Raw genomic sequence first — 25,099 nt, 5'->3', positions numbered from 1 at the left:
CGAGGTGGCCTCTTTTTTTCCACTTTGCGGAAATGCGGTGCATGCATATTTATTTGCATACATTTTGAAACACTTTCCCGTTTGGATGCCCATTTTGAAGGTTAAAAATTTGTTAACCATATTCTTTTAGCCGTTTTGGCTTGACGTACTTGGAACCTTCGGCGATACATCGTTTCGAAGGCAATTTATTGCTTAACTGAGTTAAGAAAGCTACATGCTACTACACGTTGAGCGCAAAAGCAGGAGGTTTTGTTTTGCATTCTTTTTTATGTAGATAACAAAAATGGGAATGTTCCAAAAGGGGGTCGCTATTTTGTGATGTAAAACGGAGGGGTTCAAATTGGAAGGTTTCATTTGCGCTAGTTCGTTTATCAGGTTGTTCGCTTGTTTTATTTTTGCAACCGTCGTTGGATGTCGTTGCAGGAGGGCCATTCCTAGACATAAGCAATCAGACTGAGAACCCCCTCATCGTGTTCAAAACTTTTATGGAAATAAAATGGAAAAGCATCAATCCCATGAGGAGAGAGGAAAGGACGAAGAAACGATAACCAAATTGACAATACTAAAGATATCCTCTCTGATCCAAAATGGAGATGTATCAAATTGCAGAGAACTAATTTTAAAAAACAGAAACATAGAAGAATGTGAAGAATTATATCAAATGAAAAATTTGCAAAAAATTGACTTGAGTGAAAACAAAATAAAAGATCTGTCGATGCTCGAAATGAACTTAAATTTACAACAAATCGTTGTACAAAACAATTTAATAGACAACATAAATTACCTAAACAACATAAACAACTTAGTGTACCTAAATTTGTCCAACAATAAAATAAAAATAATGGATGGGGTATGCGAATTAACAAATTTGAAAACGTTAATTTTAGCATATAATGAAATTGAGAAAGTTCCCAATTTAGCAAATCTCCAAAATTTGGAGACACTCATTTTAAAGAATAATAAAATTGAAACGTTTGCAAAACCGACCAAAGTTATGACACACTTAAAAAAAATTTCCCTCGCATTTAACAGAATGAGAGAATTTTGTTTTGGTTCCCATTTTTCAAATGTACAAGAGTTACGTTTAAACAGTAACAAATTAACACATGTCCAGAGGGATGTCGTATATATGACCGCGTTAAAACAGCTTTATATACAAAATAATTTCATTCTGGACGCAGAAATATTAACCCATTTATGTGAACTGAATTATTTAAAAAATATTGTCATTTTGGAGAATCCTTTTTTTAAAAAAATGAACACTGAATTGTTAAATAATTTTATTCAAATGTGCAAAAAGAATTTAACGACCATTAACTCGGTAACAATTCCACGGAGCAGAAAATTTGACAGCTTCTTGTTCGACCACACAGATGATATAACTGCTAAGCAAGAGCACCATCGTCGCAATGGCCATGAGCCCAAACAGGGGGGAGGGCCTACACAAATGTATGCCAAAAGGGACGACCCTCACGTGGTGAGAAGCAACCTGCACATCCGCAAAGGGGATTGGAAAAAAAAAGGAAAAAGGTATAAAAAGAATAAATCACAATGAGGTCAAACTGACATACGTTGTGAAGACATTCAAGGGGCTCGTAAAATCAGCGAAATGTAGAATTCACAAGTTGACCTTGCATGAACGGTGGGGCAAAGCTGCTCATGTGTGTATTTTTGCGCTGATTACATATAACATATCCATTTTATGGCTATTTTAAAGCTTTATTTTTTCCCACATTTTTTTTTGTGATTTTTTTATAACATTAAAAAGGAAGAAAAAGGTGTATTCGCTACTTTCTTTTTCCTATTTTTGACTTAACAAATGATCACCTTGACTAGTGTTTGTGCACGTCGTGTAGATCGTTCAGTTCCTGCGTTTTTTAAGCCGGAAATGGGGGCTCGCGCGTGCGTGTTATGTGAGCCGACCTGCGACCCATCGTACATGGCAAAAATCTGCTGCACACGCTGCGTATCTTGCACAATTTTGCAATTCTTAAAAATGCAGTTGTTGCGAGGAAAAACCGAAGCTGCCGCCGTTGGATCTGTTCAATAAATACGCACTCTTTTTTCTATCGTTGTTAAGGAGAAAAATTGATGCAACGTGAGCATTGAAGAATGGAACTATTTTGTACGATCTCTCGAAAGGAGGAAGATTTATTTACATAGCCATAGGTAGCACAACACTTCAAAAAAAAAAAAAAAACGAACAAAACGAACAGAACAGTTGCATCCATTTTTCTCCATATAACAGAAGCTTAATTCAATGAATAAGTACCTCTTGTGCAGATTAAAAAATAGGACGCTCGTGCAAATTTGTGGAACAGACTCCTTCAAATTTCTGCAAAGTTTGACAACGAACGATTTAAATAAAATAATAACGGAAAAGGATTTTTCTTTATATAAAAATGTCCCAAAAAATATATTATCCAGCCTGGATGATACAAGTGCGTATCAACTGTGTGGCCACAATGTAAACCACAAAAAATGGACGAAGGGATTGCCTTCCCTATTTTTGCAAAACAATGGCAAAATATTGGCTGATTGTTTTTTATACAATGTAAAATATACCCATGAAGAGAATACCTTTAGCCTCTTTTACATGGACTGCAATGTGAAAGCATCCAGAATGTTGCTCAGCATATTGGAAAAGCGCAAGCTCTCATGTGATGTTCATTTTAGCGAGATGACCAACATCGCGATTTATCAACTCCTGTCAGGTGCGTCCGTCCTCCGAGGGGGGATTTCCAAAGTCGATGAGGTGGGCAACGGTGGAGATAGCGCTACCCAACTGGAGGACGATCTTTCTACTCTTTCCAATGATTCAGGAATATTCCTCCTGTCCAAAGATGCAAGAAATGATCTATTAGGATATAGACTGTACCAAATCAGGGGGAAGGGACAGAAGATGGTAGACGAAAAGGAGGACAAAAGCACAGGCATAATTATTACAACAGACTTTGTAGATTCCCCATGTAGTAAAGCGCCAAACGGGGGGATTGACCAGCTTGGCAACGGGAATAAAAAGGAGGCCTGCGAATTGCTTCTCAGCTTTGAAAAGGAAGAAAAGGTAAATCTACCCGCCACTTTCCTGTATGACTATATGAAGCTGAATTTAGGAGTCGTGGAAAATTTATATTCGAACGATCCGCTCTTTGGGGAGAGCACGGAGGAGGCCGCAAGCCGTTCGCATGGTTCGTCTGTTCATGGTGAGCCTAATTCGTCCGACGCAGCAAATGGCGCCAAGGGAAACATCGACAGGGACGCGTTCAAATTTAAGGATCTCTCCCCCTTCGACCTGAACTACGATAAGTTAAACTATTTGGCAAAAGACAAAGGCTGCTACGTAGGCCAAGAAGCAATAAACAGAACAAGGAACGAAATATTTATAAATAAGTACCAACTGACGATGTGTGTAAACTACGACTATCTCGAAATGTTCCTGGAAAACTGCGACAATTTAAACAAAACTATTTTGGCTGATTCGCTTTTTCAGAAGTACATAAAACGAATTAATGATAGGAGTTTATTCAAGCCAACTTTTTTTTTGTTGAAAAATGCATCCAAATGTTTGGAACGTGCCATTAACTATGAACAACAATTTAATGTAATTGTCCAGGAGGGTTGCTCAAAAGGTGGTGACCCAGCAAATGGTACTATAGTGGGAAATGTCTTTTTTTATAACCATGTGATGGGACTATGTTTTCTAATCAAGAAACGTATACCACTTGTAAGTGGTGACATTTACTCTGCTGCTTCCAATGTGTATATTAAAAACAAAGTTGGTGAAGAGCACCATCGAGTTTGTCTTTTCCCATTTAATTATCCCGGCAAAACTTTTTAACGAGGAGGTCCAATGCATAATGTGTACCAGGATAGACTTATGCCAGGAAAAATCCTCATGAAAGGGAAAAAGAAAAAATTATATTTTACTGAAAAAAAATTGAGAAACTGACTAAAAAAAAAGGGCAAACACAGAGGTAAATGTTGAATAAAAATCGCAGTACAACATGGCGAATGCAAATTTGTTCATATTTTACGCCCCATCGCCAAAAAAAAAAAGCGCACACAGCTCCGCAAAGAGCAACTATAACACATCGTCCGTGCTCACCGAATCGAGGTAATTCCTCAAAAAGCGCGGAATTAGAAAAAACTTTTTGTTGAATTTTTGATAAGCATAAATATTCAGAAGGTAGTAAATGGACCCACTGGTCACCCCCAGTATCCCCGACAGAGAAGCTTTCAAATCTTGTGCATGCAAAATATCAATAAAGATGGAAAAATAGGGTAAGTAAATATTGTAAATATTTATCCCAAAAATTAGGTTAGATTTCTGATAAGGATTTAACATACAGTTTACAAAGAGAAGCGATTTCAGCAGGGCTGTTGAATAGAAGGGCTTCTTTAAGTAGGAGCAAATTACGGAGAGGATGGAAATTTGGGACAAATAAAAAGCCAGCGTTTCTGATGAGCCAACGGACTTTTCCAATTCTTGACTCTGCACATATAACATATAAATATTTGTTAACACGTATAGTGATATGTCACCATAAAACAATGCTGATGTTACAATTCTGTAAAATTCAAATGCTCGGATTATTCTTTTATCGTGTAGAGCAATGTCTTCTGGTTTTAATCCAAGGAGGTTAAGGGTTAACATAAGCAAAGAGGACGATAAAAAAAGCTTCGTTACAATTTTTGTATTTCTATACCTATCCATAAAGGACGATTTTAAGTTCAAAAAATATTCTTGCAGCAACTTTTTCTTCTCAAACAGTAGTTGCAATGTTTTGTTTTTTTTCCTCTTTTTTTTTATTCCATGATTGTTATTATTTATATGTAAATAACACAACTTGTTTGCCTTTTTATTTTCCAAAAATTCGTTAATTTTTTTATAACGGAGATCATTGCTAAATAGGTTTTGTCTCTCCAGGTTCTTCTTCGGGATGCGTATATGGAACAGAGCCCGTCTCTTATAAAGTACAAAATTCCGATGGTGTGCATTTCGATCCTGTTGTTTACCCTCCAATAGGTTGTACGAGTAGATCTTCTTCGCTTTGCTTACTTCATTCTGTCTTTTGCAATGCACATTTGCCTTACTTCCTTCGTTAGCTATGTGTATAAGGATCCAAATTAGGCACAGCACAATGTTCATCTTTTACGAAGGAAAAATTAAGCGCAGAGCAGCGGCATATACTGCTACGACTGCATGAACGGCGTCGATATCGGCGGCACTTGCTCAAGTGGGTGCAACTGGGCAGGAATACACACGCAACGCACGTATATTAAAACGGGGGTATGCTCACTAAAAGCCGCTTTGCCGTATCTTCGCTTGCGTATTTTGGAGCCTCGCAGTGCAAATGTTTCACTCCAAAGGGGGCTGCAGTTACTTTCTCTACATTCCAGTGCATTTGTCAGCCAGTGGAGCTTTTGCAAATGTGCGCTTATGTGCTCCATCACATCTTAAAGGGTTTTCCCCTTTTTCTGCTCAGAAGGGCTACACTTTCATGGTACAGTTGCCCTTCCTTCAATCGTTGCGTTCATTTTTCTCCTTAAAATTAATATGTTTTCACGTTTGCCACAGTAACCTTTTTGCATCTTACATTCTTATGATATTTTTTTATTCAAGCGGGGTAAGCGATTCGATGAAAAAAAAGTGCCATTGCAGCAGGTTAAACAATTGCCCTGTTGGAACCGCGAACGAGCGTTGCGCTTAGGAACATCTTGCATACACGTGTGTATACATGCGTGAACGTGTATCTTCCCATTTTACCCTTTTTTTGTGAATTATTCTTACATATGTAGAAACCAATTTGGAGGTGACACTACTGAACACAGGTTCGACTTTTAAAATGTTGCGCTAGTAAAATCAGGAAAGAAAAAGCCACCATATATCCATTAGTATGCAAGTGAGAGAATAATTTATCCAGGATGATTATCCTTTAGGCCATCTATAGGCCCAGAGTGGCTGCTTCTCCGCAGGCGTGAAGCAAAGCTGGATTTCCCTTACTACATGATAGGCAAAACCTGAGTGTGTTAAATTTGGTTTTATTTTTTTCTGCTTCGTTCCGTTTCTTTACCCCTTTTGAGATATCATATGGAGCAAAACAATGGGACAGAAAAAAACGCATAATTTTTCTTACCAATAGGTTAAGTATATTTCAACATAAAAATGAGAAGAGAGATGAATAGAACTTGATTCCAAAAAGGGGGGGGTTCATCCCCCCTCTAATCATTATGATATCTGTATGGCTTATCAGCACAACGGAAACTATTTTTTTTTGCCTTTTTCCTTACAAAATAATCGTGTTGGTCTTTTATTTCATTACCAAGGGGACGCAAGCATAATGATCAAATGTGTCCACCTTAAGATTAAAAAAGCGCATATTCCTATTTGTCATGATCCCGTTTGAAGTTTTTGTAACATCCGGCTAAACGAGTTGTGGTCTTTTTTTTTCCATAGTAAAACATACCACATAACCGGTATGGCTCGCCAAAAGGCAAAAATGACTAACAGTTGTATTCACGAAGTGGAAATATGTCCTGTTATGTACCCTCCCGGTTAAGGGTAAGGACAAAAAAGTTGCAAACATAACGGATGGTACACTCTATATGGCAAGTCACACTATAATAAGCGTGCTTTTTTGTTTTTGGTGAAGTTTTTTTCTCCTTGGGTCTCCATTTAGCAACGTTGGGTCGTTTTCCAAAAATGAGGAAATGCGTATATCTATAACATAACAAGCGCCTCTTATTGTACAAAATGGGAACGGCGTTATTGGTAATATTTTTTTTTTTTTGGGGTGCCGAGCTGCGTTTTATTATGCCGCTTTTCCATTTTTGCTCCTATTATTTGCACCTTAATGAGAATATTTTTTTTCAAACTAAGCAGTTTGCAATTTTTTTTGTTTTTTAAATGTTTTGGAATAGTATTGTTACGTTGCGAGAAAAGAATACTTCATGCGAGGCAAAACAGCAACATTGTTTTAACTTAACCTTCGCGTGAATAAGGGAAACAATGCGCAATTCCGCCAACCGCAGTAAAAACATGAAAGTGAAAAATGAAAGCTGCGCAAAAACTGGTAAAAACTTGCAGCGTTTGTTTTACGTTTGTTTGACCTGCAGCTTTTGCTTATGTTTCAGTAACGTGCAGCTTTTTTTTACCTTTTGCTGAATTGGCTTTTTTTGTTTAACCTGACTAATTTTGCCCATTGGACCAGCTCCCCCCTCCGTCCGCTTGCTAAGTTGCATAAAATGACATTTGTTCCTTTCGCCCCCTTTCGGCGCTTTTTGTAGTGGAAAGAAAGAGCAGAAGAAAAAGGGCCAAAGGGGTTTCCGAAATTCTTCCAAACTGAGAAAGAACAAACAGTGACCAGACCCTTTGACGCATATGCATAGCAGAGCGTTCTAATATGTACATATGAGCATCCACATATAGTGCTACCCTCTAATTTTTCACACATTACAATTAATGGGAATAGTTAACACAAAAGGGAAGTAAAAGAACGCAGATAATAGGAGAGGGAAAATAATATCACTCCTACGAAAGAACACCTTTTGCGCTAATATCTGAGGCGCCACAAACACGCCGTTATAGGACGGAAAAATAAGTAAAAAAAAATAGCACCTTTTAATGGATAATCTTTTTACAATAAACATAAATCCAGACGAAAATGTTCGCTTAAATATAAATAGAGAAAAGGATTTGTATGGGATTTTCGGGGGGGATGGGGAGGGCCTTACCGTGGCCCCCGATGAGGAATACAACGAAAACAATAATATCCACTGTACCGTCGAAGAAAATGAAGTCATAACTTTGCAAATGGACCAAATCAGCACAAGCGATAGTTTCGATATGCTGGATGAATTAAACGAAAGTCAAATTAACGACTATGAAAATATAAGGAAGAAAATTCGAGCGCATATTTTGACCAGTTTTCAAAAGGATAATATTTTAATTGAAACCCCCGAACATTTGGAAGCAGATTCTTCTAAGGAACAAAACTTAGAAGAGAATGAAAAGAAATTACTGAAATTGAGGAAGGATAAAATATATCTCATCGTTTCATCTGCCTCTCAGGAGAGGAACAAAAGGAGTAAGCAAAATGAGGCCAACAGTAGATATTATTATGATCCAAATATGGTTGGCGAAGATGTATCAGCGGATTATGACAATTTTGTGGATGTCCTTTTGGGAAGGATGGCCCCTCAGAGGGGGGACAGCCCGCCATTGGAAGGTGTAGTTGCTGCTAACGAGGAGGGTGAAGAAAATGGTGCTATCGAAGTGGACGGGGAAGATGCGCCTATCGAAGTGGACGGGGAAGTTGCGCCTATCGAAGTGGATGGGGAAGATGCGCCTTTCGAAGTGGGTGAAGAGAACGCTGTCACTGATGCAGGTGTAGAAAATACGGGGACAGACTCAATTGACCAAGGGGGGACTGCCGAAATGGAAGAAGAAACCGTTCAGGAGGAGGAACCCCCCCCAGAGGACATCGAAGGTGAGGAGGGGGGCACTCCAAAATGGGCCATGGACGAAGGTGCAGAAATATGTGAAGAAGGGTCTGTACAAATGGGTGAAGAAATTTGCCCAGACGATTCCATGTCCAACCACGTGGTAGACGATTTTCGAGAAAAAATAAAAAATTGGTTAGTAAAATTCCCAGACATGAATTCCGAAAATTTGTTTTTCCACTTTTACTTCCAAAGCGAATTGTATAAAGAAAAAAAGTACATATGTCAGAACTGCGGATCCAGCGATTGCGACAGAGAGTTTACCTTCAGACATGTGTGTAAAAATACATTCTGCTTTTTGTGCTATAAGCGGGTGAATGGACCGATGTGCCACAACACCAAGACACAATATGTTGCATTCAAAGCAAACGCAAAAATGCTTATAAATGAGTTAAAAAATATCCAGTATCCGTATAAAAGTATGTCTTGCTTAAATTGTTTTTCTAATGACCATTTGAAATGTGGAAGGCCTCCGTACGTTTACGCCAAGCACTCGCAAAACGTTAGGAGGGAATATAGCAGCAAGTTGAATCCATCCTATTTTGTCTACTTAAGAAATCCAAAAAATGTATGGTTTTTACATGAACCCAAAACGAATGAACGGAAGGGCAACAGTGATGCTAATAATAATGCCCTAACAAATGTGCAGAATCAGTCCCCTCAGAGCAACAGCAGTGGTGGAAATGTAGGTGGCAATCAACTCAATAACAGACGTGACGGTGACAATAGCCAAGTTGCACCAAAACAGGAAAGGGTCGTTGGTGCCCCACACAACCGCCACAAAGACGCAAGCAATCATAGCAGCAATAACAACGTGTACATGGTAGGAAACAAGTATTCTTATGACAGCAGCAAACGTAACGTAGCCCTCACAAAGTACTCTTTTCAAGATAACGCACAAAGGAACAGGCAGAAGAGGAATTACGATACGTACGATACAGGTAGCCAAAATAATTTCTACTCGAATAATAAAAGACACAAGAATGATGCCCACCAAAGCAGTAGTTACTATGATTACAAAAATAAGCAACAGTTAAGCAGTAACAAACATGCCAATATAAGTGACTTCTACCCACAGGGAGGAAAATATGGCAGTGGAAATAGAAGTATCGACCCGTACAGCAGTGTAAATTACAATAATAATAGATACGTTCATGACAGTAGCATGGGCAATTACTATATCAATCATGGCAGGGGTCAGGACAACAGAAACAACGTCAGTAATAATCCAAGCAGTTACTATAACATACGTAATGAGACCAATCACGCCACCAAGGGATACACGAGTGGGCAAATATATAATACGAGGCCAGGTGTATACAAATCCTCTACCACCGCCAGTGGTCAATTTAGTAATCCAAGAGGTAGTTCCGCCATGAAGCCAAATGTGAACTTACTTGTGAATAAAAATAACTCGAATAGTGTGTACAGGAGCCATCCCAATAATCAACACACTTATGACATTCCCAAACACAACCTTGGCACAGGCAACTACGGAAGTTACAGCGGTCACAACAGTAACGTAACTCTCCATAAGCACAATCACCACAGTGCGAACGGACCGGCCAACAACAGAGGGGGAAACCCCTTGTACAAAAACGCGTATACGAATGTGTACCCCGGTAGAGGCGGTTACCAAAACTACCGATAAACGGATCATTAATTTAGCAATAAAATGATTTTAAAAAAAAAAGGAAAAAACAGTTTTCCTATCTGTGCAGCAGTTTGTAGCGTGGCCAACATTTTAAAAGGTGCCCGGGAAAAAGTGACCATTATCGTAGTTACTTTATATTGCAGAGGTGCTAATAAAAGGGCCCCCTATCACGTTCGCCTTCGCGTCTGTGTTTATATGTACAAGGGTATGCACTCCACCTGTGCTTACGTTTACCCGTTCCTGCTGGCGCATGCGCAGTGCATACTCCTGAAAAACGGAACACTGCGCACCACTCGATCAGCTCTGCCTTAAATTTGTTCCGGCATTCAGCCAACATTCACATCTCCTTTACTCAATTCTCACCACAATTTGAATTAAACACACATATATATTGGTACACATATATGACTTTGTAAAAAAGTTGTGTCTCCATAAAAATTGAACTATATGTTCCATCCTCGCGCGGTTGAATTGTAAAAGTTTTTTTTTTTTTTTTTTTTTTTTTTGCTTTTGTCAAATATATTACTCCGAAGGGGGCAAGTACCTCACGTAGGATCTTGTCAAAGGGGCATAAGGACCCCCACAAAAATGCGTAAATAAGCATATGTGCATGTACCCAAATTGAAGTGGTAAATGCAGTAAACCTTTCTGAGGGGCTTCCCACGTGTTATGTATGTATTCCTTTTTTAAACAAAAAATTGGGATCCTTCCCCATCAACTCGAGCAATTGTTTGATAAAATTATAAGTTGTTTTGAAAAGCAAAGGAAGTTGTTATCCCGCGTTAGATGCGCCCAGGTGAAGTATCCCATGTGGAACATACGCATGAGCATGTTGCTTATATACAAATATGCGCTTATTAGATGCTCGTAGACGGACGATGCCCTTTCGAAGAAGGAATTATCCAATTAGGAAACCACGAGGACAAATAACAAAAAAAATGAGATAAGCGTCAGGTAGACTATTAAGGATAGTACTTTCGGATCTGCGAAACGGGGGCAACGGAAAAAAACGGGAGGATTATCATTACGAGATCAGCACAGATAAATGTGCGACATAGCATACGGGGTGGCACTCCCCCGAACGCGCTTTATGCAAAATGACTCTTGTACTCTATTTAATAGCCCCTCCTTTCTGCACTTACTATTTGTCTTTAAATAATCTCCAATTTTTTTCGTCACAAAGTTCATTTTTTCATCTGAGGGGGAAAGTGGTCAGAATGAAATGAAGATTCTTTACGGCAGAAGCAAAAGCGTACTTATTCGCCATGCACGAGACGTATGTACAAAAGTGCTTCTCCTTTTTGGCTCACTTGAGTAATCCATTTCGTTTTCCAACTCGTCAAGCAGCCTACATAAGTGGGGGTCATGGGGAGGATAAAATAATAGATGTTTCGAAATAAAATAAAAGTACGAAACTGAAAATATTCTCTATTCACTCTTTTTATACTTTTGTTGATCCTTCAACTCTGTATTGATAGTAATGGCGGCGTTGTGCAGCCGCTCCGCTGATTCGGCTAGTTCGTCTAAATCGTTATCTTGCCTTTTCAGCACAACCTGGAAATACACACAAAAAAGAGCGCATACATGTATATGCATTGGGGCATAAAAGGTTCATTCTCTCTATTTTTTTTCAAAATTATGTAATGTGGAGTTATTCCCCCGGTTTTCGGACAGTGCACATATATTTATTAGCGAATCAGCTACCCCCCACTGGCCATTCCTTCCTTTTTCGCCTTTTCGCTTTTCTTTTTTTTTTAATGCATTACTGCGTCGTATTCTCCCTTCATGTCTCCACTGTAGTTTAAAACCTGCCAGAAAAAAGAGGGAAAACGTAAATGTTGCATTTATCGCACAAAAGATTCTTCCCTTCCTAGTCGATTACGTGGAGTTTCTGCCCGCTGCTCTAACCTTGTACGTCAAATTGCTGGCAATATCGTTCAGGACGGTTCGAATATTTTTCAGAGAATTGGCTCGGTTTTCCAACTCCTCATTGCTAATATTAAATTTGAATAAATTTTTTTTCACAACATTGACGGAGTTGTCCAGATCATCTAAGTCTTCGTTAAGATATTTTATTTCTTCCTTTATGAGGGAGTATTTTTCCTTGGCAAGCCTGCGGGGAAACAAATTTGAATTTGCCTTTTAAATGGATTGTTAAAGCTACTCTATTGAAATGGAGCATGCGTGTGGAAGCACCCACGGGAATTACGCTTCGTCAGCAAAAATAAGGTAGTTTCTGCATAGGTTTCTTTTTTTCCCCACTGCATTGTGAGCAATTATTCTGCAAAATGATTAAATGTTTTACATTGAATTCTTGTCCGGGATGCTATTCCAGTTGTTGTATAGACTTTGCAACTTCTGCACTGAGACATCCACTTCGCTAAAAGGGAATTGTGCAATAATGTGACCACATAATGAATTATTATCGCACAGATAGGTACAACAGTTTTGGTCTCCTTTCACGTGTGTATTTATGTAGACTGTGCGTTTTTTCCAAATGTGGGAGAAAAAAAAAAATATTTGCAACGTGGTACTTTACTTCTCTTTTTACTTAACGTGTGTACACGTACACACATATATAATGTTTTTATTTCCATACTGTTTTGCTTCATGAAAGGGGTCATCCTTTTCCGTCTTCATTTTTTCCTTTTTCTGTTTTAACTTCCGTTGTATGCATTAAGTGGTGTTGGCGGGGTATTCTTCACGTGGCGGAGAAGAAAAAATATATATGCCCGAATATGCAAAGATATTTTTTTCCCCTTATGAGGAAGAATAACCCTGAAATGTTGTTCCTCCAATTTTTAATTTATAGTGAGGAAACAAAATTAATGTATTTTTTTTTTTCCTTCCCTGCGGGAAAGAACACTTTTGATTACTGTCTTCTCCAAATTCGTAATCGCCATGGAACACTTTAAACGGGGGGCCTCATTCTGCGTGTGTGTCTCTACAAATAGGTAACGAAAGAATGAATGCAGATTTTGCTGTACGGACACAATCTTACAACTGTTCGTACGAAAATGAAAGGGTTCAAAAAAAAAAAAAAACTTCCATGTGTAGCATGCGCCCTTTACTTTATAGATAACATCACGCATTGCAGTCCGTGCTCTCATTTCATTCCCCCCTTGCTAAGTAGTAATTCTACAGTTAACACCTGTGTGGTCAGTTTGTTTTTCTAACGTGGCTATCTTTTTCAAGTGGTAAAAATTGTTGCTACAACATTGTATCTCTCTGAAGAGAAGAAAATAAGTGCTGTGAAGGAAGGAAAGGTCGTGGCGATAATCCGTGAAATGATTGAAAATGTTTAAATATTCTTCATGTGCTGCTTTAGGTGTACTGCAAAAACTGCACAATTAGCACTTCCTGCCACTCCCTAAAATGTTGCCTCTTTAAGGTGGTAGTTTGTACGCGTAATTTTGCGCACAAATTGGGGCATATATTGGCTTGTTCGCCAGCACGCTTAGCCGAGTCGTTTAGCCCGATTTGTATACGTGTATACCACCCCACAGGGACAAAAGGAAGGTACTACATATGCTTACGTTAGCACGTATGCATAGGGGAAGCAACAAAGGAAAAGGGGAATATGCCAGACGAAATTCTTGCAAAGTGTGTTGACTCGCTTAATTGTTCAATTACATACTCATAAATATGCTGTACATTTATATGGCGTAGCCATATGCACACAAGTGAAAAAAGAGAAAAATGCTTTAAGCTTAATTGTGCCACATCCCTGGTTTAAATGCTTAAAATAGACTAATAACATTTGGTATGTATGACTTTCCCAATGCTTTTTTTTTTTTTTTTTTTTTTTTTTTATCGCCTTCATGAGGCATTTCCCCCTTGCTTTTTTTTTGTACGCACAAACCGTTCTGTAACAAAAAAAATTGTATGCCTTCACCAGCACGTAATAAAAAAATGTTTCGCTGGGCATTCCTATTTTTATGATTAAAACCTATTTTACTTTTCCCCTTTTGCGTATTCTTGTTCTTTCCTTTGAATACATGTATAGGTAAAAACTGAATGACAGTCACAGACACATAGAGTACTGGGCAAAGGGCTGGTTTTACTCCATGATGGATCTTCCCTCCCTTTGCCAGGTACGTGATGTTAGCGTACATTAAATTGTTTTAGTTCATCCTTGCTAAAAAAATAAACAAAAAAGGAAGAAAAAATATAACACATGCGTTAGTATTAACATTCCCGCTTCATCACTTTAAGAACGTTCCCCTTTGTACCTTACTGTTTGCTACTTTTTTTTTTGAGCTCTTAATTTTTTTCTTTCCCACCTCTCGTGGTTTGTCCCCTTTGCTGCTGTTTTGTGAAGAAACAGTGTCAAGCGTCTGTTGTTCTTCCTCAGCACAACGTATACGACGGAGTGGCATAACGCGTATGGATCACACACAAGTAGAACAAAACACATTGCGTGTGATGAAAGCGTAGCGGTGGCAAACCAGTTATCCTATCATTAGCGGATCATTAGCCGATCGGCCAAATCACATAACCATGCGGATGAAAACCTGCGAAGATGGATCCACTGCCGCTGCTAGAAGAACTGGAAAATGACATGAAGGTGCTAATCGCCGAGGCAAGGAAAAAAAACGTGTGCATAAAGGAGAAGACAGAAATATGCGTCATAAAAATTAAAAACTACAATAGTATAATCGAATCGAATAAAAACCAACTGTTCAGCAGCTTTGAATTCCCCATAGATGAAATTATCGAAATTATCAACATAGGAATGCATATCAATAGCCATAAAATTTCCAACCTTTGCTTGCTCATAATTAAAAGAGTCGTCTGTTACATCCTCTACTTAATAGACAACAAAAACACAATAAAAAATTTTAGGCACATAAATATAGAGAAACAAATTGAAAAAATTACCAACAAGTTATTCGATTTGACATTCCTTGAGGATAAGAAAGTTCTAATTAAAATTGTGCAAATAATATTAGCCGCTTTTTCTCATCAGTATATGGAATATTACGGCAAGGACATTATTAACACCTTGCTGAAAATTTTATACTCCGTTTATTATTCATCATTATGTGATAACAATACCATTTTGTACCAAACGTGTTGTGCTGCGTATAAGCAGCTCCTCAATTCGCTCACTGATTTGTGTAATAGGGAGAGCAGAGTTGGGGTCACTCCGTCTGATAACTTAGGAAATTCCTTGTGCGAGTCGGATGAGCAGAAAAATGACCCACAAGAAAAACGAAACAGTGATCACCACAAGTGTGTGCACGTGGAGGAGGACCACTCAGAAGAAGTGAAGCACCTCTACTTTGAAAATTTTGATTTGCCATATGATACGGATAGCCCCATAGATCTCATCTACATAACAGATCTGAAAAATCAGAGTTTCATGAAAAATAAGAATAAATTGCTTTCCCTAATTCATTACCTCTGTTACTGTTGTTTTGTAAATATTAGACTAAAGTATAACTCTGCTGGGGTTTCTTCGCCCTGTGCGTATGGAACCGCAGCGGAGGAAAAAGGAAAAGAACAGACTGTTAATGACGCCGCTAGTGTAAGTCAAGAGCGAAGGCAAAATTCGAATATATCTCAAACGAATGAACTTTCCAGTAAGCCGCAATCCGCACGAAGCAACGATCAAAATGGTGCTGATCAGCCCCAGGGAAATGGCACGAATGGTACCCTCAAAGAAGAACCAAATGATGGCAAAATAATTACCCCCCTTAAGCATACAAGTTATTCAAAAGACACACTACAGTCGGACAGAAGCAACGCCGACCCCCCTGTGGAAGTAAAACATAATGCACAGGAGGAGGAAGAAGAAGAGCAGCAAAAAAAAAACAAGTCCAGTAAGGAAGAAAGCATGCACATGTATAGTGTGAAAAGTTCCAATATAAAAAAATTCTTGAAAATTTTAAAAAGCACAAATGGGAAAAACCAGACGGATAACAAAATGAACCATGATGATAAGGAAAATGTGCAACCAGACTCGTGTGACCAAAGGGCAGAAATCCTGACCACCTACAATAAGAACAATTTAATTTTGCCACTGAACTTTTGTCTAGATCTACTATATATATTTCTTAACAACTATGAACACTTTTTAAAAAATTTAGATTTTTTCAAATTATTGAAATTTGAAATTATATACATTATACTGGTATCCCTAAAGTATAACTTACACATAGACGTTTTTTATCGATGCCTGAAAATTTTTAAAATTATTTGTCACAGATATTTTCAGTACTTCCTGGGCGAAATAAAATTTCTGTTCCTAATCCTAATTCAACATTTGTGCTTGACGCAACCCTTTTCAAAATTGCTCATTGTTTTAAATTTTTTTTTCTATCTCTTTGATGACACACTGACGCTGTTCCATTTGTACAAGTATTTCTCCCATAGGGGGGGAACGATGAAGGAGGGAGGAGCAGCTGAGGAGGAAAATGCGAAGAAAGACCCAGAAGTGCCCAACGATGCCATAACTAGCGGTATCGAAGGAGTGAAGAAAAAAAAGAAGAAAAAAAAAAAAACGAAGAGGGGCTACATTCAAGATGGTGAGCACCCCCCTGCGGCAGTACAAAATGCCTCCACCGAAAACCCCCCCTCTCAGAAACGTCCCGATGTAGTAAGCAGTAAATCCGATGGGGAAAGTAAGGGAAGCAAAGCGGGGGAGCCTAACTCGTGCAAAACGGACCCCAAGCAGAGTGATGTAATGGGAGTGAAAATCTCAACCGGGCAGGGGGAACACCACAGTGATGACGACGATGTCCTGTTCATCAGAATCGTCGAATATATTAGCAAAATTATTCACGAATTGTTATTTTTGCATTCGATCGACATAACAAAAATGTACGCCCATTTGAAGGTGTTTAAGTATGATAGGATATACACGGGCGAAAAGAAGGGCGCGGAGGGGAACCACAAAGAAAGCGACAAAGAAAGACACATAGAAAGAGGCAGAGAAAATGACCAGAAAAAACTCAAGCAGAGTGACGGTCAAATAAAACCAAAGCAGCAGAACCTGGACGAAGGGAACCATGCGAAGGAAGTCCAAGGCAGCTCCAACGAAATGCCATTCCGCAACTTTTTGAGTTACCCCCTAATTTTACCAAACAGTTGCGAAAACCCGAGGGAAAATTTCTACTTATTTAAATACTCCTCGGAGAAGAAAGTGAGTAAAACCCTGTTTGATGATTTATGCTACAAAGACGCTGACGAAGTACGTCTGCTTGCGTCTACGGTTGATAGTATTTTATCCCTTGTGAATTCTTTTTATGTAATTTTTTTAAACATATTGAGAATGTCCCTAAATCAGTATTGCTTCGCGACGATAGATCTAAATGGTGGGAGTGGATTTGCACCAAATGAATTATCGGCGTGTGGCAGCAGGTTTGAGAGAATGCATGCAAACAATGAGGCAGTGGCACAACCACCCAATATCATTAGTGGAAAGAATCCCTCTTTTGAGGACGAACTGAAACGAAGGCTCGATTGCTACAGTGAGAACACAGTCGAAGGGACGAGTAAAAATGCAGGAAGGGGGGGCGATTTGTATAGCGGTGTGCATTGCAGCGCGAATAGTTGCAACCCCACGAACGATCGAAGCGAAAAGGAAGAAAAGAATCCGCATGTAAACAAGTATGTGAATCCAAATGACCAGTACGATCGGAGCATGTCCCTATTTTTTAACGTATTTAATTCCACGTGCAGATATTTCATATCGTCTCTCTGCTTGATCTTCTCCTACACGAACACGCTAGACGTGTGCTTCTTCAGTGGGTTCGAGAAAATAATTTTTATCAGTACTAATTTGAACATAAATATTTGTACCAATGCGTGTCTGCAGACCTTAACAAAATGCAGTAGTATTTTTACGCTAGAAAATTCGCCCTTCTTTTTGAAGATTCTTAGAAATTTCGAAAGGCAGGAAAATAGGAGTGAAAACAACCCCGCTGTAAGGAAGAACAAAGGGTCCATCAAAAGCATCAGTCAGGTTCCCATGTTGTACTCTTCTAATGAGAGTAAAAGTTCCCATCGGGAAGGTAGCGAAGGTAGTGTGAAGGATGACAGCAATTTTGTCAACACGGGTAAATCTACCAAACGGGGTAGTAACGATTTGGCGGAAGAAAAGCGGGAGTCAAGCAAAAGCAACGATGAAGTGGAACCCACAAATGTGGAGGAATACGTGGAAAAGGAGAACAGCATAGATGATATGCTGATCAAACAAAAGAGAGAAGAGGATGACGATAATTCGGGGAATTATTCTTACAACTCCAAGAGCGGAAAAAGTGAGAGAATCGGTAACACAAATGTGGGTAATGAGGACCAACCAAAAATGAGTGTTGAACTTAGGAGGAATTCCCCCCCGAGTGACGCTAACTATAACGTTAACAGTAAAGCCATGGATGACGCAGAATGCGCTGGAAGAGGCAAAAGAAATAGTAGTCTAAGAAGAAACACGGATCACGTACTGGCTAACAAATCCATCTCAAAAAAGACGAGCATAGAAAGCGTCGAGTCCAATTTTGTCTGCTACAAATCGACATTGAACGAAGATCGTATAAAATATTTTGACGAGATCATTAGTATCATATTGAAAGAATCATACTTCATAAACAACGATTTGAATAACGTAAAATATATTCTCTCGATAAAAGCAGTCATTAGCATATTTTTCATTTATGGAGACAACCTCCATTTTGACAACTGGCTAAGAATGATTAACCTGTTCGTCGAAGTTAACTACATATATAAGTATATATCTTCCATAGAGAACAAAACGATTGAATTTTTAAACTTCCTTCATCACATTAACAAAAATGAGGAAGACTTTATCTTCTCTCTAAGTAAGAGATTTATCGACTCGGATAAAAATACTTATGTACAAAATGTAAATTCAAAAAGTGCTGAATTCTGTTATTTTATATTGAGGTTTATTCAGAAAAATCCTGTACTGTGTGCAGAAATTACTGTCATTTTTTCCTCATTTTCTTACTTTTTTAAGAATACCATATTTTATAAGCTTTCCACGTTGGTTAATATTTTGAATGCAATTCATTTTATGATATTTAATCAGTTCTTCAAGCAGAGGAAGGTGGGGCCCAAGGGGGGCCACATAACAAGCGAAGGGAGTAAACAAAATGGAGATGCACATGTGGGTGTAGGAGGCTCTAAGGATATGTGCACCGCTGTACTGAACGGCCATATAGGAAGTTCCCAAAATGGGCCTAACTGCGAGGATGGAAAGGAAGGCAATACCAGGTTAACGGAGCCCTCCAAAGGGGCATCCTTCCATTCGGGAAACTCCCTCCGAAGGGAAAAGAACGAAGAAGACACAACTCCAAGCAGTGGTGAATACATAAAGTTTAACAAACTAAATAGAAAGAAAAATATAATTGAAAAATATATCGAATTTTTGCAAAACAATGCTAACATTTTTGAGGTGTATTATTATTATCTGTCCCATTTTGACCCCATGTACACAACCTATTTTGCCTTCTACACGGATATGTTCTTTTTAGCAAAGGGGGAGCATCGTAAAGGGGTGGTGCGTAACGAAATGGCGAAGGATAGACCAACCAACAGCGAATGCGTAACTATATCAGGAGAGGGAGTTCCCACCGAGGAGACAACCTTCCCCCAAAAAATGAATGATAAACCGAGCGGTTATGCAGCGAAGGAGCACACCTACTACATCGTATTGAAGAAATTAGAAAAATTTTGCATCTTCGAAGATTTCTACCCCCTGTATATGATAGAGACGCTATGTGTCATCAACCTGGATAAGATAAAAAGCATTTACAACAACTGCTGCATGAACATATTACTGCTTTCCCTGTGCAAAAATAATGACATCCAAAAAAAGAGCGTTGACACCTTGTTCAATATTATAAAAGAGTCTGTTGTACATTATAAACACAACTTTGAAATTCAGTTTCTGCTGTTTAAGCCATTTTTCCTGTTCATAGTTAACCCGCATGCCTTTTATCGATCCTATTTTATTAGCTCCTTCTTAAATTGCATTAGAAAAAATGCTTCCTTTTTTAACAAGGACATGTGGCTGTTTATTATTTTCCTCCTCTACGTATCATTCCAGAAGGAGTTAAAAAAAAAAAGTTTAATAAATGCCAACGGCGAAGAAGAGGATAGCCAACAAATAATGGAAGAAAATATATCCAACATTAATAACATTTTTAACATCCTGGAGATTATAATTGTAGACTATATTGAGGAAGTCCCTGTGTGCAAAATTATGGAAGTCGTCATCCACATGCTCATCCTCTTTTCGTCCCTAAATGTTTTGAGCAATAACGTATCCTTCAGGGCCATCAATTTTTCCTGGTCCATCGTTGATTACATTGTTGGGCGCTCTCACTTGCTGAAGGGGAATGTAAATGAAAAGGACCCTTGTGAAACGGAAGGAGGAGAAAAAGACACCACCCAACGGGATGAAAACAAAACTGGCCAAAACAAACTCCTTCACATTTGCGCCATAGAAAATAGAAAAATTTACATATACGAAAAGGAAATAAAAATGAAAAACATAAAAATGAAAAGTTTTTTTATCTTCATTTTGAATCAACTTATGAAGCTCTGCTTTGACGAAAGAATAGAGGTCCGAAATTGCAGCATCAAAACGATCATTAGTATTTTGTCCACGCATATATGCAAATTCGACTTTTTCTTTTACAAGACATCCATCTGTTTGTTACTTAAGCGATTGAGCGTTAGGTACTACTCCAAGTTGCAGGGATATTTCGAGATGGAATGTAGGAATGAGCACCAAGGGGATCACCAATCAGGTGAATCTACCAGTGTAAACCGGATCGCAAACGTTAGCGGCTTCCCATTGGAGGGAGAAAACACTGGTAAAGCCGCAACAAATGAAGAACCGCTTGAACGAAGCAGAACCTCACTGGGGGAACAGTTCAGGAAGAGTTTCGCTGACCTCACGGCAGAGATGGAAGGACAATTTGCAGAGAAAAAAAGAAAAAAAGGGAGGAGGGAAATGAAGGAGAACCCCCATTTGTTAAGCGAAATTGAAAAAGGGGCCAGCATCCCCAGCAGTAACGGAAGCGGAGGTCCAAGTAGAAATGTAAGCATCCCTGGAAATACCGCTTTGGACCCGGAAAAAAACGAAGACCTGTACGACTATGTAAATGAAAACTTCAGCAAAATTATCGTCCACCATTCAAGGGACAGCAAACTGAAGCAGTGGATCGAAAGCTTCATCCTAATCATAGAAGGGTGCAATCGGATCCTCCTGGAGCAAAGCAACTACAGAAAGTTTTACAATTTTTATGGCACCTTTGTGAATATCCTGAAGACCACACTGTTTGTGAAGTATAAGAGTACGAACATGTTTGAGCTGCACATATCGATATTGCAAATACTTAACAACATTTTTATGTCCAAACTGACCCACTATAATGTGTGCCACTTCACAATGAAGAATTCGCTAGGGAATAAGAATAGGTGCTCTGATCGTGTAAGCATTTTCGACATGTGTCTTTTTTACATTTACAATTATGCCTACTACACTGATGACCAGAAGATTAAGGATTTCATTTTGAAGCTCCTTATAGAAAATCTGAAAACTGTCTACACGGACAAGTGGATATATGTGCACTCGCTGATGTATTTGCATATGTTTCATTTGTTGTTTACGTCCAGCGTGGAGGTTGTGCTGAACCCAGTGGAAGGGAAAACCTACTCCTTCCTGAACTACGATTCCATTTTGAATGAGTTGTTTTTTGATTACTTCGTTAGCGGGGGGGAGACCATCGCACGTCATGCGGGAAGAGACATCATTGCCGCAACGAACAAGACGGGAAGTAACCCCCCCAAGGGGGCACAGAAGGATGGGCCACAAGGAGAAGTAGTGGAGTACCCTCCAAAGAGGGCATCCTTCCTAAACGGCCACTTCACATTTGAGTATAAAACGAACCAAGCATCGGATGACCCACTAAATATTTACAACATATTGGAGAACAACAAAAGCATATATAGCGCAGAATCATTTGGAGAAAAGGCAAAATTGGAGAGTAAAGACATATACACTGGCTTCCTAAATGGTCACTTAAATAGCGAAATTTTTACCATCATGATGGACATTTTTCAAACGCTAGAATATGACAAAATAAATCTCCTAGTAAACGAGGAACTCCTAAAGTGCGTAAAATATTTGCTACTAATTTTGTCAGAGAATGAAGAGAAAAAATCCATCCTCACCAAATTGTTACACTTTATTTTTGATGAGAAAATACTGTTTAATGAAAACTCGGATGAAATAATTGAAAAGGTAGAACTGAACGATACATATAACAAACTCGATATGGACATAAACACAAAGGAACTGAATGAGGAAAATAAGGAATGTAGCAGATTATTTACCTTAAATTATAAGAAAATTTACCCATTAAATAATTATATAGAATATTTCCAAACATTTTCCATAGGATTGTTCAATTATTTCACTCCTTTCTTAATTTTCTACATTCATAACAAGTTCAATTTATATCCCAACTATAATGTAAATATAATTTTCTCCATCATACTGTGTAATTTTATGAGACAAGAATTTTACAGCCTATTTTATCAGAAAGAAAATTACTCTCTGGTCCTTTCCTTTCTTAATATGTTTCCATACATTATGGCGAATCACGTGAAATGCTTCTTGCATAATATAAGTAACAATTCCTGCTTTGTCTTTTACGAAAGTATTATCATCCTGCTGAAAATTACGTATAATATGCTTGACATTTCGGGGAATATCGCCAAGGAGGATTTGTACAAGTACTGGTGTGCCGTCATTTTCTCCGTCGAGAAGATTCTTTTCGTTAGTTGTAAGTGCTGAAGAGGGGGGTCACTCTACCGTAACATCCTTGTATTGAATAGCTGTGCACATTTGCGGGTCCCTCTTACATTTTTGTGAAATCTTGTTATTGTTCCCCCCATGGGGTTATACATGTATGTATATATGTATACTTTTCCCCAGGCAGCAATGACAAAATTGACATGCTCGACATCATGCTCATAAAATTTATAAGGAACCATTACTTGGTGCAGAACTCGAAGGCTCCACTGTTTATAAAAATATACTTGGTAACATACTCACAATTGGGAGGTGGAGAGGCGCCGCACCACGGCAAATACTGTGCCTACTTCCCAACGTGATGATAATATCCCCGTTTGACGCACCACCCTTCTTTTACCCCCTCAGACAAAAGTTATAAGCGAACTGAACGATAAGAAGCGAAGGGCCTTCTCAAGCTGGACGCTGCAGATGTGAGTGGCGTGCGTATTATCTGCATGGTGCGCATCACGCGTGTAACATATCCCATGTTTGCAATGCCATGGCCCTCTCAGTTTTGCATTCTGCATATATTGTTTACCCTAACTGCGTTTTTTTTTTTGTCCACCCGGCAGACTGTTTGAGGAATATGAAAAGATGACCAAGGAGAATTACAACAACAGTTACTACACAACTTTTATGACGTTAGTCATGCTAAAGAAATGTGTGCTGACCCTGAGGAGCTTTTCAAGTGAAAATAATGAGGTAATAATTTGTGAAAATTTCATCCGTTTAATAATTGCCCAGTGTTTCCTATTTTTACATGAACGCTTTTTTTTTTGCGGCCAGTTTTGTAACTTTTCACGGTGCAAATTAGATGGACAAATTTGTATTTATTTAAAATTGTAAGAGGAATATAAATGGCAATGTCCGGTGGGTATCAACATGTCTGTCATTTTTTCCACTTTTTTTTTTCCCCCTTAACAAGAATGCTGACGAAGTTTTGTTTATTTTATACGAAATGAAGAAGTTGAAGTGTTACTACTCCTACATCGACATGAAGAGCAGTTCGATACTGAAACGCTCAGGTAGGCCACAAGGGGAAGTGCCTTCGTGCGTCGTTTTGTTCTGTGCGCCCTTTTTCACCCACCACGTTTGGGATTTCCCCCATTGGAGACGCCCCTTTATGGAGTACCTATTAGTAATTCTCCCCTTTTTGTTTCTCCCCATGCTCAGAGGACAAGGCGCACCTGTTCATTTGCTACCCCTACCTGTTGGATTGCCTAAACACGGAAAATACGTAAGTGGAAAAGAAGGGGGAATTTCCTCTTGCACAAGTGGAAAGCCGCAACACATAATTGTGCATCCACGTTGTGCGCCCTCACCTTCGGTTGGTACAAGCACGGAGCGGTCTTTTCAGCAACTTCCCTCCTTTTCATGACGCCACTAATACATCTGCCCCCCATCCACGGTGCCATTTTTTACAGGAAAGTGTTTACCACGGTTAAAGAATTACTGAAGCTTATATCATACCCTCTATGCTCCAACAATTTTGGATAACAGGAGGAGAAAATTGAAAGGGTGTGCGTTGTGCATATGTGTATACATCTGAGCAATACCGTTTGTGAGCACCAAGGGATGAAAAACTGTTTCATTAAAGAAAGGCAGTCCATATAGGGAAACTTAACCCTTCGTAATTTTTTACCCCTTAACCCTATAACAATACCTCGTTTTGTAAAAAAAAAAAAAATGCATATATATATTTACATACACATGCATACACGAAAAGAGTCACAATTTTGACCGCCATTAGTTTTCCGCATTTTTGTATTCCCGCACGAACACACATAAAGTATGCTTCAGCATGTGCTGTGCATACATGGGGAAATACGTATGCACACTTTTCTTTACCAAATGTTTGATTCGAGTGATGTTTTTATTTTCCCCGTATTTGTACAAAATGGCATTTCCCCCTTTGTTTGACCATTAATGTTTTTTTTTTTTTTCCTTTCTTCATTTTTTCTTGTTTCTTTTATTACGTTATTTCCCGCAAGCATTTGATTCTCTTCTTTTTTTTTTTTTTTTTTTTGCTCTGCTGCAACTCATTTGTGAGGGCAATGCCAAATGCGTAAGCTAAAAGTGTACAAATGCATGTAATATATATGAACATATAT

General features: G+C 38.7%; 6 protein-coding genes across 6 annotated transcripts; 4 read left to right on the top strand and 2 right to left on the bottom strand.

Moving 5' to 3' along the window:
- Window positions 1-496: 496 nt before the first annotated feature.
- On the top strand, window positions 497-1,555 carry PCOAH_00045970 (Uncharacterized protein; the record flags this gene model as incomplete). Its single annotated transcript, XM_020061381.1, has 1 exon — window positions 497-1,555. One exon carries the CDS (start codon window positions 497-499, stop codon window positions 1,553-1,555), a length of 1,059 nt encoding a protein of 352 aa, XP_019917003.1.
- A 705-nt stretch (window positions 1,556-2,260) lies between these two features.
- PCOAH_00045960 (Aminomethyl transferase domain containing protein) lies at window positions 2,261-3,838 on the top strand (the record flags this gene model as incomplete). Its single annotated transcript, XM_020061380.1, has 1 exon — window positions 2,261-3,838. One exon carries the CDS (start codon window positions 2,261-2,263, stop codon window positions 3,836-3,838), a length of 1,578 nt encoding a protein of 525 aa, XP_019916714.1.
- Window positions 3,839-4,081: 243 nt separating this feature from the next.
- Window positions 4,082-5,149, bottom strand: PCOAH_00045950 (Derlin; the record flags this gene model as incomplete). The annotated part of the gene is made up of 1 exon (XM_020061379.1): window positions 4,082-5,149. One exon carries the CDS (start codon window positions 5,147-5,149, stop codon window positions 4,082-4,084), a length of 1,068 nt encoding a protein of 355 aa, XP_019916834.1.
- A 2,475-nt stretch (window positions 5,150-7,624) lies between these two features.
- Window positions 7,625-10,153, top strand: PCOAH_00045940 (Uncharacterized protein; the record flags this gene model as incomplete). The annotated part of the gene is made up of 1 exon (XM_020061378.1): window positions 7,625-10,153. The coding sequence occupies one exon, from the start codon at window positions 7,625-7,627 to the stop codon at window positions 10,151-10,153; it is 2,529 nt and encodes an 842-aa protein (XP_019916248.1).
- Window positions 10,154-11,062: 909 nt separating this feature from the next.
- On the bottom strand, window positions 11,063-12,796 carry PCOAH_00045930 (Uncharacterized protein; the record flags this gene model as incomplete). Its single annotated transcript, XM_020061377.1, has 8 exons — window positions 11,063-11,139; window positions 11,299-11,352; window positions 11,467-11,504; window positions 11,604-11,710; window positions 11,923-11,964; window positions 12,065-12,269; window positions 12,462-12,536; window positions 12,756-12,796. 8 exons carry the CDS (start codon window positions 12,794-12,796, stop codon window positions 11,063-11,065), a joined length of 639 nt encoding a protein of 212 aa, XP_019916592.1.
- A 1,882-nt stretch (window positions 12,797-14,678) lies between these two features.
- On the top strand, window positions 14,679-24,485 carry PCOAH_00045920 (Uncharacterized protein; the record flags this gene model as incomplete). Its single annotated transcript, XM_020061376.1, has 7 exons — window positions 14,679-22,977; window positions 23,130-23,236; window positions 23,355-23,419; window positions 23,561-23,690; window positions 23,914-24,013; window positions 24,162-24,225; window positions 24,413-24,485. The coding sequence occupies 7 exons, from the start codon at window positions 14,679-14,681 to the stop codon at window positions 24,483-24,485; spliced, it is 8,838 nt and encodes a 2,945-aa protein (XP_019916577.1).
- Window positions 24,486-25,099: the final 614 nt, after the last annotated feature.

Source organism: Plasmodium coatneyi, chromosome 12, assembly GCF_001680005.1.
Source record: "Plasmodium coatneyi strain Hackeri chromosome 12, complete sequence".
NCBI lineage: Eukaryota > Apicomplexa > Aconoidasida > Haemosporida > Plasmodiidae > Plasmodium > Plasmodium coatneyi.
The sequence above is the reverse complement of the archived record's forward strand: the minus strand, read 5'-3'. Positions and strand labels throughout refer to the sequence as shown.